A 12486-nucleotide genomic window follows, 5' to 3' on the forward strand; every position below is an offset into this window, starting at 1 on the left:
TTTTTTTTTCAAGTATTGAATGCGGCTTTCATCTGTGCCTTAGCTGCATGAGGCTTTGAATATGGGATGAAATCACTTTCCGTTTATTCAGAAGCTTTCTCATAACTGATGAATGCCATACATAATGAAAGACTATGTTCATTTATCATCTGTAGTAAATCACTGATCACACAGCAGAGATATATTGTGAAAAAACCTAATCAAAGCTTTTCAGTTTTTCTGGTTGGTTAAATCCAGAATAGCAGAGAAATGATTACTCTGTTAGTTGGTTAAACATATTGTTTATTAGGTGGTATTTTACAACAGTTTCTAATGTTTTTGTGTTTTACAGATTGAAGTTTGTTGTTAAGTAGGAGGGATTTTTTAATTTTTTTTTTTTAACAGTGCCACATGGACTAGGAAAGTCTGTGTTGATCTTTCGATTGAGTTAAATTTGAAGGAAAAAAAAAAGTCACCGGGGTAGAGGCGGTATTATTTCCTTGTGCCATGCTTGGGGCTCGTTAAAATGCTGCCATGCCTAAGTTGGTTTGGTATGGGTATCTGAGATGAACTTGCCTTGAAGAATGAATCAGCTGTGGCAACTTGTTCCTAGTACAGGTCAGCACTAAAGTCTTGCTTCAAAAAGCAAAAGAGAACATAGAAATGGCAGTTCTGAAGTGCAGTCACTTTCAGGGTTGCTTCGGAAAGGTTCTGTTAAACGTTTGCCCACCTGTACTGAATTTAATCTGGCATTTGCTGATCTTAGAGTTAATGTTGGCACTCAAGACTCAGTTTATGCAGCACAGACTGTAAGTTTCCTTATCTCAGAACTCATATAAAGTGACAAAAGCTAAACATGAAAAAATTTGAATTCTTAAAATGAAAAATATTGATTAAGGCTATTCACATTTTTATCTGTTCAAAAAGATTTTTCCAGATATTGATATTTAATTTGATTTGGAGTAGTATACTTCTTTAGTGATCAAAACTTATATCATAAAAAACTGTTGCCTGTCCCCTGCTGTCTGACCGAGACAGTCATAAAGTACTGTAAGCACTGTTTAGATGGAATTAGAAGTGCGTATGAACTTTTCAGTAAAAGTTATCACTTGTCGACCTCATAACACTTGATTTCACTAAAGCACAGCTGTGAAAAATTATGCTGATACTGAGTGTGATTTTCTAATTGGTATAAGAATGGACGAGTCTCCTGGGACCATGATTTCAAAAGATTTAGCATAAGGTGAGCATGACCTTGTGCTTGTCAACATTGACTGTATGTTCTTGATTACTTTTTCCAGTCTTGTTCCAAATCCAGTTTTATTGTGAAAACTAGACGTTAAAGTGCTCTTCTATACCCTGCTCTAGTAAAGTTTTGGGGTTTTCTATCATTTTGTTTAATAGTAGTCTCAATCTCAGAAGGAAATGTTGCATCCTTGCTGCTTTCATCTTCCTTGTCCATTGAAATGTGTCAAGAGCTAAACATTTGGTAATATTTCAGAACGGTTCTTGGGTTTCTACAGATCAGTTATTTTTGGCAGGTAGAGGCTGGACATTCTTGGCCCCTCTATTTATTTTTGATGACTGCGTCTGCCCGGTTCTGTCTGTGGTGTGTTTGTGTTTCTAGCCATGTGTTTCGCAGCAGAGTAATGCAGTCCTATTGGATTTGAATTTTTCTCCAACACAGTGGACTACTGCTCTGTATTATTGAGCTAAGAATGGAGAGAGAGCGACTTCATTTCTATTGATGACTGAACAAGCCGGATGATCATCGTGATGACTTTTTTAGTCATCCTTGGGTTTGATAGTTCTTGAATACAGTCTTACTTAAAGATTATTCTCCAACTGAAAGGGAAACAAAGGACTTCAAAACTAGACATTTTGTTGTTAAAAATTTATGATGGAAAATGAAGTACAGAGGACAGGAGAGGAAGTAATCTCTTGCAGTCATGGAATTCATTTCAGCTCAATCACAAGTAAAAGGTTTGTTTTTTTTTTTTCTTTGAGGCTACATAACAAGATTCAACATATATAATAGATGTGGTGGCAACTCAGAGATGGAGGCTTGTGTCAGGCTCTATTCAGCATTAACGTTAAGCATCTGTCTGTTTTATATGGATTTAAATAAATACATTGATTTTTATTGCACAAGCAGCATAAGTAGATCTGTCTAGATCCCAGTGCCTTCTACATACAGGATTATACACCACTCACTAGGATTTGAAACATGACTGTATTCTAGCTACCTGTTGCTGGCACAATTGTAACTGTACCCTCTTCAAATTCTCATGTGCTTGCTTCAATAAAAAGCTAAATGCAAAACCTTTTTTCAATTTTGAATCTGATACTTGAAGCTAAATTACAGTCAATTGCTAAGTTATCACTTCAAATTATTATGCATAAGACTTGTGTCCGGATAGATGTATTATGGAAACAAAGGGAAAAATAATTTCTTAAAGATTTCATTATCCTGAGTGGGTAAAGATAATTCTTATCACATGAAAAGCTTACAGCCTGTGTTACTAGTGTGAAGTGTTCACCTGCATGTGGATATGCCACAAGTAAATTTGATACCAAGTAGTTATCAATAATACAATGAATTTGTATCTTTGGATACAAAACCTAACCTGAGTGAATACTGTAGTTTAGAACTACTTTGTAACAATTCTACATGGGCTACGTACATCAATTAAGTATATTAAACATCCTTTTTTTTTTTTTTTTTTTTGAGGACACCTTCCAATAAAAGAAAAAACTGGTCTGCTATTGAGGAGAGGGAAATGATTATTAGTTCAGGTGCTGCCATAGGTCTGGATGAATTGAATGGCTTTACTAACACCTATTGTTAATTTTTATTTCTTTTTCTGACTTACCTTTTATGAAATACAAAGAAAGAAAACCATTTCAGTTAGTAAAGGAATGCTAATTCAGTAGTTTCTGCATAATTTAGGGTGAGGCATTTTAAGTCAAATCCACATAACTCCTTTTTAAATGCTAAAAGCCTCATTTAGTTCAATGATTCCTACAGAGGTTTTAGAGAATTTAGATTTTGCTGAAAGTATCCCCGTTTAGTTTCTTCAGTGCTAAAGGATTCTGAAACACTGGAGTAAACAAATTAGTTGAAAGTTGTATTATCTAAATCTGGGCAATGACTGGTTTTTGTAGCTGTGACCTTTCATCTCTATGCTATTTGCACCAAGAGTGTAATAGTACTTCCATAGCTCAGAAAGGTACATTGACAATTTACATCCTGAAAAAATATAATTAATCATACCAATGATATATATGATTTTTAAAAAGTCTGATTCAGTTTCTCTATTAATGTTAGTTTCAGCTAGACTGGTTCTACAGCAATTGGTACAGAAAAAAAAACTTTTCTTACTCTTCTTTGGCTGTCTTTTCAATATAATTTCCTTTGTGCTTACTTGCTTTACTTTATAACAGCTGCAACACTTTAAAAGAAAAGTGACAGAGAAGTGATTTTTTTTTTCCCCTTAAAGTTGATATTGTTCATTCTGTAAGAATTTTACTGTCTCTTTACACAATAGTCAACCGTATTTCTTGAAGAAAAGTAAGATACATATCTTAATTCAATCACATAATAGATCTCAAGGTCTTCAAAGAAAAAAAATGTTCAAACCCTGGTATGAAACCTTTATTATACATTAAGTTGCATCTCTGTTATGGAGATTATTTTAGGGAAAAAAAATGAAAGAAAAAAAAAGAAGAAAAAGAGGAGGAAGGGTGAATGTCCTTACTAAGTGTTCTGGCCTTTCCATCTGAAGGGATTCATGTTTGTGTTTGAGAAATACTGTGTATTGACCCAACTCCTTATTGGGTCCCCAGTTTTGTTCTTCCAAATGCCATGAATTCATTTTAATTTAATTTAGTTGATTTTACCTGTTTATATTGACTTGAGTGTAATTTTAGTTAGTAGGTTATATTTTGTGCATAACATAGACCGTAGGGGCTAGAACCTTATGCAAGGAGTGCTTAAGAGTCTGCTGGTCACAGAGCTGCATATATTGCTGTAGTCATAAATCCATAGCATTTTAAAGACCCACTTATCTAAGCATACCTTTTAATGACTAGTTCTGTTTACATTTTTTTGCACAGAAGGTATCATTTTTGCTGCTTGGTGCTGAAAGCCTGTGGCTGTTTGTGTTTGAGGTTACTAAGGGCGGTCAAAAATCCCTGTTTGCTTTTTCTGCTTTGCTTACTGATCGTGTCTGTGAATACTGGGTAAATATATGGTTTGGCTAGTGAAGTTGCTTTACTATAGTGATGTAAAGTAGTAGAGGCTACTGGATTTTTGTGCTCATATATGACTTAGACAATTGCATTATGGGTTTTAGTAAAATTACCACAACCAAGACCTGAAGGCTGTGCGAGATAGTGAATCTATATGGAGATCTCACTTGTGCATTTTAAAAGTCTGATTACAAAATAGCTACAGTTTGTCTCCAACAACTATTAGCTGGTTTACTGTTAGAATATTACTGCTGGTTTGTATTTCACTACAAACTTTGTTGAGAGTAAACAATTATCTGATAACAGTAGCAAATCTGTCCAAGGCTTGACACGTGACTGCTTTGCTTGCTTTCAAAAACAGTACAAGAGCAGTCCTTCCTAGGATAGATAATAATCAATAATCAGGACATTTCTGCAATATAGAAAACCTGAGTTCAAGTCCTTAATGCTTCGTTTTCGCATCAAAAACTCAATATGAATCTCTTAATTCTCAGGTGAGTGCCTGACCAGCAAACTATTGATTTTTATGAGGATTCATTTTCTGTCTGGCTTTGAGCATGGTATCCACCGAGAAATGTTCTCAATTGTGATTCAGTGGTCTAATCTGTTGAATCTAGGAAGCTTGTTTTCTGCTTATAGGGCCATGCTGCATGTGTTAAATGACAAGACATTCTGTCTGACCCTCACTCCTAAGATTACCTTTTTCTTCCCTTATAGATTTCATAGTAACAATCACAATAATAAATACGAATTTCCATTTATTCTAGTTAACGTCATTCTAGTTGCAGGCACAGATGTCTATTTTTAGCTTACCTGCAGAGCAGAGGATTTTTTTTTAAGTGTTTACAGGATATTTCGCCCTAGATTGTGGAACAACCCAATGGCCTATATGATGTCATGGCTTGCTACTGTATATTTATTGCATAACTAGCTCTCTAACCCAGGATAAAACATATTGCATGCTCTGTGTGAGAATAAATACTTGATCAAGATTTATAGACCATTGGAATATTTCTTTATCATGATCTCTGATTCCTCTCTCAGAGAATAAATAAGAGATGCGGTGTGTGCTGTTATTGGCATCTGATTGTCAATACAATGATTGTAATAGTGTCATGAGAAAATAATTTGTAACTGATCCAGTGAAATTGTGAGGTGGATTACTCTAATTGGTGGTTTTGAGATGGTAATTTTGTAGCTTTTACAAGTGGAAAGAAACATGCATTGGTCTGGATACAGTGCAACAATTAACTTTCATTTTTTGTAAGAAGTATTAATTGCATCATTCAAATTGGATTACTTCTGTTTATGAGGCTAGAATCAGATTATAGGTTTAGATAAGTTCATCTTTTGGGCACTCTGCACCATTAAGACATTTCTGTTAAATGTCACAAATCAGTTTTGGCCTAGGATATGCATATTTTGCTGATGTATAGTATTACAGCTTTGTCTTCTGTCATACTCTGTCACTGAGGTTCCAAATGCCATTTTCAAAATTTCCATTTCAGGGAAACTCATATGTCTTATGGTTGCCAAATTCTGGACTTGGTGTAAAGAATCTATTTTCTGCATGCTTCTTCCTGTGATCAAGGGCAATGTGATCACCACACTTAAGGAAGAAAGAGAATTATTCCGATTTCAAATGGATGGGTAGTATCATAGGGGAAGAGGAAAGAGATGGGGGTTCACAGCATTTTCATCTTTCATAGCCTCTGCAGTCTGCTGGTGCCACTCTCTCTCATGCCTTCTGTACCTTACTGTGCCTTGAGAACTAATATGCTTCAGTTGAATAGTGATATGGAGCTCTATATGGAAGGATGTGGGGAAAATGTAAACTGTGATGGTAATGGCTTCTTGGCCATAAGCTTCATATGTCTTTCTCTAACTCTTCTAAATAGGTTCTTTGTAATATCTTTCCTTTCTCCTGCTGGATTTAGATATATTTTACTCTTCAGCTTTGCTTAATGTGCAGTTTTCCACCCCTCTTCCCACTTTCGCTTTACTATTTCTATTGACTAGAACATGCATGTATTAATACTATTTAGTATTAAAAATGAGGAAAAAAGAATTGAATAAATGCTCGTATTCTGCTTACTTTTTAATACTTGGGCATAAATATGCTCACATAGAAAGAAGAAACTTCTCACTAGGAATGAGAAATGTGTTTCTGTGTGTGTGTTTTCACACAAAGGACGTTGTAGGACACTCCGTAAAGTGCAATGCACAATGCAGTTTGTCTTTGATTAGGTTAAAAAACATAATCTAGAGAAAGTACATTACCAAGTGAAAGATGTGAAGATAAAATAACCCTAGTTTAATTTAGCAGATATCATTTAGGGATGTACTGTTTGCAAGCTGTTTAGCAGCTGCAGATCAGCTTTACCTGTGATTCTCTTTTCACACCATTCGATCAGAAGGATTTAAATCATTCTGTTCATAACAGTAGTGTTGATACTTTTGGTCTGAAGCCTAGACAGATACAGTTATTTTAGTGAAAACCTGAATGCAAAATAGACAATTCTATTTTCATATTTACTTTGCAAGGAGCCTGTAATTAACACTATTTATAGAGCCCTTCACCATGATCTACGCTTAAGCATGAGCCTGTTCATATACTGCAGCACTTCAGCACAGAAGTGATTTCTGGTGCTGAAATAGAGCTTAGACTGCCTTTTCCATCCTTTGCTGTGGGTCCCACATGCAGATCAGAACTTTCACATCACTACAAGCAATGTCTCATCCTAGTTTCATTTTCATTTTCTTTTTTTTTAAAGGCATATCTAATAAACCTTTCATTGTCTTATAATCAAATGATCATTTCTGAAACAGTTGCCTGCATCAGAGCGTTTCTCAAGATTTCCCTGATTGCTCACAGCTTTTTTAATACGTCCATAAATATGAATGTGGTCATTCACACTGCACATGGCAATATTGAACGACCTCAGCTGGACTTTCCTAAACTTCTCTTTGTGACACAACAGTGCTGTTTCTGTTTTAATAGTGCTTTTTGGAGTGTTGTGTTTTTTTTTTTTCTTTTAGAGGTGTATGCAACATGTATGCATGTCAGGTGTTGCGGGCACGACTATCACATCTGCCCGTTTAGGACAGATGGCAGATGCTTTAACAAAGACTATAGGATGCCACTGAATGATCAGCTTTTCTCATAAGTAACGCTATAACTGTCAAATGTATATTGTACAAGACTTCAGTTTCACAAAACTTAATTACAAAGGTCTGAATTTTGGTGTGATATTAGCAGAACAGTTATTGCTATTACTTGGTGTCTTATGGATTTCACAAATCATTTGTTAATGAAACTAGGAGACTTAGTTTTTATCTTTGCTGAAAGTGTTAATATAATTTAAGAACCAAGCTATATATGGCCATAGTAGTTATTATCTTAGTGTAAGATTATGTTATTACATTAGAAGATTATATTTATTCTTTTATGTATCCACCACCTCTGCACTACGTTTTGAAAGTAACAAAAATAAATTCCTTTTATGGCATGTTTAACAAAGTGTACAGGTAAGTGAGAATGTTACTGTAGACTCATCCAGGTCAGTCAGCCAGGTGATTACTGTATGCTTCAGTTTCAAAGTGATGGAGACAAGCAGTAATATATGTATGATATAGTCGGGATAAAAATAATAGTTTGATATGATAGCCTATACATTTTTAAGAGAAGAATTCCATCCACGTCATTATCTCCAGATTGCACAGCATATCTGTGGCAGCGTGCAATTCAGGTGCAAGGGATGCTGAGTTTTACAAGGAAGACGTTGTAAATCTAGGTGACTCTGTGATATATTCTGTTCCAATTCATTGCTCTTACAAAGTCAAGAAAAGAAAGACATGGAAACACATCTAACTTGGAGTCTTGTACTGGGATGATACTTTACCAGTTACAGGAGTCACCCATCATATTGTTTTTGAGGCCACCAGCTTTATAGGCATCTGCTGTATTTGCAACTGATAAAATGTAACCTTTGCGAACAACGTTAAACGAAAGGTGAGAATACCCACAATGCCTTTTGCCATTTTTGGGAGATACAAAAAAATATTCCCCTAAGCTGAAAGACTGATGCTTGGTTTGGCCCCTGACACAGTTGGTAGGATTGGACTAGAGATCCCCAAATCTACCCTAGCAGCGAACACTAGCAAAATTTCTCTCCTTCTATTTGGGCATGAGCAATTAATTACCAGCGATCTGACAGGGGAATAAATGGTGCAGACTCTGTTTCTCAGCTGTGAAGTGAGATAGTCTAAAGTTTCTGTTCTGTGAGGAATGGAAAGGAAGGCAGCAGAGCTTCTGGCTCAGATGTGCCCTGTTGGCCATGAGAGAGGAAGGGAAGGAGCTGCTCCCACTGGCATGAGGGTACTCAGAATATTGCTCTGCTGGCTCCTGGCCGATGGGCATTCATGTGTGCTGATGAGCACTCGGAATAGCTCTTCCCAGGAGTTATCAGTCTCTGACTCTTTATCCTCACATGTAGCATCAAAGCTTTCAGTTGTGGAACTAGGCTATGTGATGAACGCTTCCATGACTTGCAGACCAACAGTTTAGCACAGAGTTTTAAGTCCATAACAGGGTAGTAGCATGTGAAGCAGGTACAAATATATGTCAAAAAGTTAATAGAAAATGCTAATGCAAACACTAGAATATCCTCAAACCATGTAGATTGTTCTTAAGCCTTGAAATGAGGTCTACCAACTCTTCTCAAGACTGCAAAGTAGCATTCCTGTTTGATGTGAGGCAACTTCTGGTATTTCATAATCAGAGGCAAAAAATGCATGCAGCAGTGTCTGAGTATATGGAAACTTCTTCAGTTTTTCTGACTAGTAGACAATTTTAATTAAATATTCTTCATTAAAAGAAAAAAATATTTTCCTTGACTGATAATTTGTGACCATTGCCATAGGATCTGAATTCAGTTTTTTCCCAGTCAGCCATTTTACAGATAAACGAGTACCAGTAAGAAGCTGATCTCCAAAGTAGCACTCAGTATCCTTCACGGAGAAATGCCAAAAGGGAGGTTTAGAAGTAATATCATTATTTAAAAAAAAAAAAATAAATCATTTTCTTACTGTATATTTCTGTATATTTTTACTACTTTTTTGGGTCTGATGGCAGTTCTTTTAGTTTACATATTTGCTCACAAATGCACTTTCTAATTCCTGAATCAAGACTGACGAGATGTACTTCTCACTGGAGCATTAATTTATTAACCCAAAAGCATTTTGAAAGGCAACTTTAGAGGAAACGTGAGTAGAAACATTGTGAAGGAGCAGATAACTCCTCTTCTTGACATTATCACGTAATTCAAGCTGCAGTTGTCAATCCTAATGAAGGTGGTGATGCTGATTTGAGCATATTGTTTATATGATAAGCAAGAGCTTTGGGAGATATGGAGTCCCTGCTGCTATCATTTATAATTAAAGTGTCCATCACTTTTCTCTGAAAAACTGCTTGGCAAATAAATAATTAAAGGCCTGATTCTGATATATGTAGTTGAAATGAGAGAGAGACTTCTGAGAACAGTCCAAATGCAGTAAATAGAATTTCTTCAAAATAAGGTTTCAAGATAAATAATAGTGTTGCAATCTCAGTCAAAGCCAGTTCATGTTTGTTAAGGCAGGAGGTTGTTCTGGCTTATGTGCTTTAAAACCTAATTCCACAGACATCTCAGACTGTTCACTTACATACAATGCCTGATGTTGTCTATCATGTCTAAACACGTTATCTTTTAAGTACAGTAGAAACTAGTCTTAAAATTAATGACTATGTATGTGTTCCATGCTTGTTCAAACAGCCAAAGATAAAGAAGTTGTTAATCTGATGGCTTGTACAGTGCAGAAGCTTTATAAAGCTTTGTGTTACCTAATGAGTTTATTTCATTACAAATATGTTTATTTTGTAGAGGATTTGTCTTTGATTGTTGCACTGAATTGATGTTTAAAAGAAGAGTTATGCTTAAATGGTGTTTCTTTTCATAGTTTCTAAAACAATCGAAAAAGGTTGAGGGGAATTTTTTTTAAATACAAATGATTTTACGTGCTTTCATTGTGTTTCAGTAATAACCTTGCTTTCATAAGAGCTGAAATAACTTGTACATATAAAAGTTTCTTGCAGCGTTGGCAGGGAGAATTTCAGTTGATTTTACTACCTTGAAATTAACCTTTTACTATCGCATGCATATGTTTGTCATTTATCCCCTTTTTCTCAGGTGCAAAGAGGGCTACCAAGGAGTCCGCTGTGACCAATTTTTGCCGAAAACTGACTCAATCTTGTCCGATCCAAGTACGTCAAAGGTTTTCTTATTTTTTTAATCCATGCTGGAGGCTACTCTTGCCATGCGAGATGACCCTTTGCCTATTGTCAGAAAGCATATTATGGACCACTGCAATTGCGTGTAGAGAACGGTGTTGCTTTTCTTAGTAGAATAAAAACATATGCTCCAGTCTCTGTTCTTATAAAATATGTTCTGCTGCAGCAGGGCAGGCCATCAGAGGACTTGATTCCTTATGATTTGGAATATTGCTGTCCCTGCTTAAAGCCAAAATGTTTACATTTCTCTACTTTTGACCCGAGAACAAATCAAATTATGTAATTTAAAAGGAAACCAAGTATAGACTTCAAAGTGGTTCCTTCAAAAGAAAATAAATTCGTATTGTCTGGAACTGCAGAGATTATAATCTCCTTGGAAATATGTGATGTCAGTTTACACAAAACCCAAATTTTTTTCACTTTTATAGGTAAAGTTGCTCTGTATTTGCAGAGTAAACCTGTACTTTCAGGTAGTAATGTGGAGACGGAATAACTTTCTATTACACTGCTCAGTATATGTCAGAATGCAGTCCTCCTACTCCACCGTTGCCCTTTTTAAATTCTGTTGACTAACAAAACTATGTCAAAAGTATTAGCCAAGATGAATATTTTGGAAGTGAATCCATTTACTAGTTAATGTTGTGCATCTTAAATTTTTTAATTAAGTGACATACAGCAAAGGGTCATATCCAGTCTCTTTTTTTCCTTCGTATACCTGAAAACTGTAATGCATTAAGTCTTCTGGTTTTGAGTGCTCTTTAAAACTTGGTTTGGGTTGTTTTGTGTTTTTTGAAGAGTAATGCTTGTTCTTCTAGTCTTTTTTTGTGCTTTCTGTTTGTTTATTTTCTTGTGCTTTTCCATGTGAAAGCTTGTTGCCAAAGACACCTGTTGTTTTGTAGTTCTGTATGTTGTATAGCTCCCATAGTAATTTGCTTTGTATTTGGTTTAGCTTTTCCTTTTGCTTGACCTTTAACAGTAAAGTGCAGATCCTATAATGAATAGGCAGATTTTGCCTCTGCCAAGTTGTATGTGTGCTTGTAAACATAAGAGTTGTGTATGCATCAAGAAAAAAGGTACTTTGCCCCCTTGAAGTGGGGGAAAGGAAAGATCATTTTAAGAACAGGACAGAGTGGTACCTGTCTGATTTGGTTTTAACAGGGGACTTTAGCTTTGCTCTCTCAAGAGTAGAGGTGAAATTCATATAGATACAATACAAATCCCAGAAGAGACTCCCAGATTAAGCTTCATCTAACAAGACCAAAAGCCCTACAGTGTTTATATACTGCAGATACTATTGTTGTTTCCTTGCAGCGTTGTGTTGGTTGCATAGACTTGTTTTTCTTTACTTGGGAGATCCTCATTTACCCTCACTGGTTTCTCACCACATTGTTTCTGTAAAATTGTTCAGCCACCTGATCCTGCTCAGTGAGCTAAGGTTCTGCTGAAATGTCCTTTTTACCCCTTCTGACTACAAAGGCGATTTTACTTTATTTCATTGAGACTTGCTTTCGAAACTATATTTAGCGTATGTAAGAGCAGGAAACCTTGGCTTGATGTTGACGTACATATCTATGTTGACTGGACATGCTTGTACCCCAGGAAGGGCCCCTCTTCCAATATAAATAAAGAAGGTTAATGTAAGTTAGGTACTTTTCCCAGTCAGTTCTGAAGTTTATTTTATATTTAATCCTCATCTATATTCAAAAGAGGAAAAGCTTCTGTTCAGGTATATTTCTGTGTGTTGGCATACTGTGATATATCTCTGTGTACGTACATGCATATGCACTTGTTCTAAGCATGCCCAGCCTGAAAGACAGATTATGGAAACTTTCTGCTGCAACTGGACAGTAACAACATGAACATTTTGTTCAAGAGTTAAATCAGTAATGTATTTATCTTCCCTCTGGAGAGGAAAAAATTAATATCAT

General features: G+C 35.8%; 1 protein-coding gene across 1 annotated transcript in view; it reads left to right on the plus strand.

Moving 5' to 3' along the window:
• NRG3 (neuregulin 3) overlaps positions 1–12486 on the plus strand; it is a 413505-nt gene that overhangs the window by 295539 nt on the left and 105480 nt on the right. The window contains 1 exon segment of the mRNA XM_086616693.1: positions 10458–10531. Coding sequence (XP_086472819.1) covers positions 10458–10531 — 74 coding nt within the window.

Source organism: Tauraco erythrolophus, chromosome 9, assembly GCF_009769465.1.
Source record: "Tauraco erythrolophus isolate bTauEry1 chromosome 9, bTauEry1.pri, whole genome shotgun sequence".
Lineage (NCBI taxonomy): Eukaryota > Metazoa > Chordata > Aves > Musophagiformes > Musophagidae > Tauraco > Tauraco erythrolophus.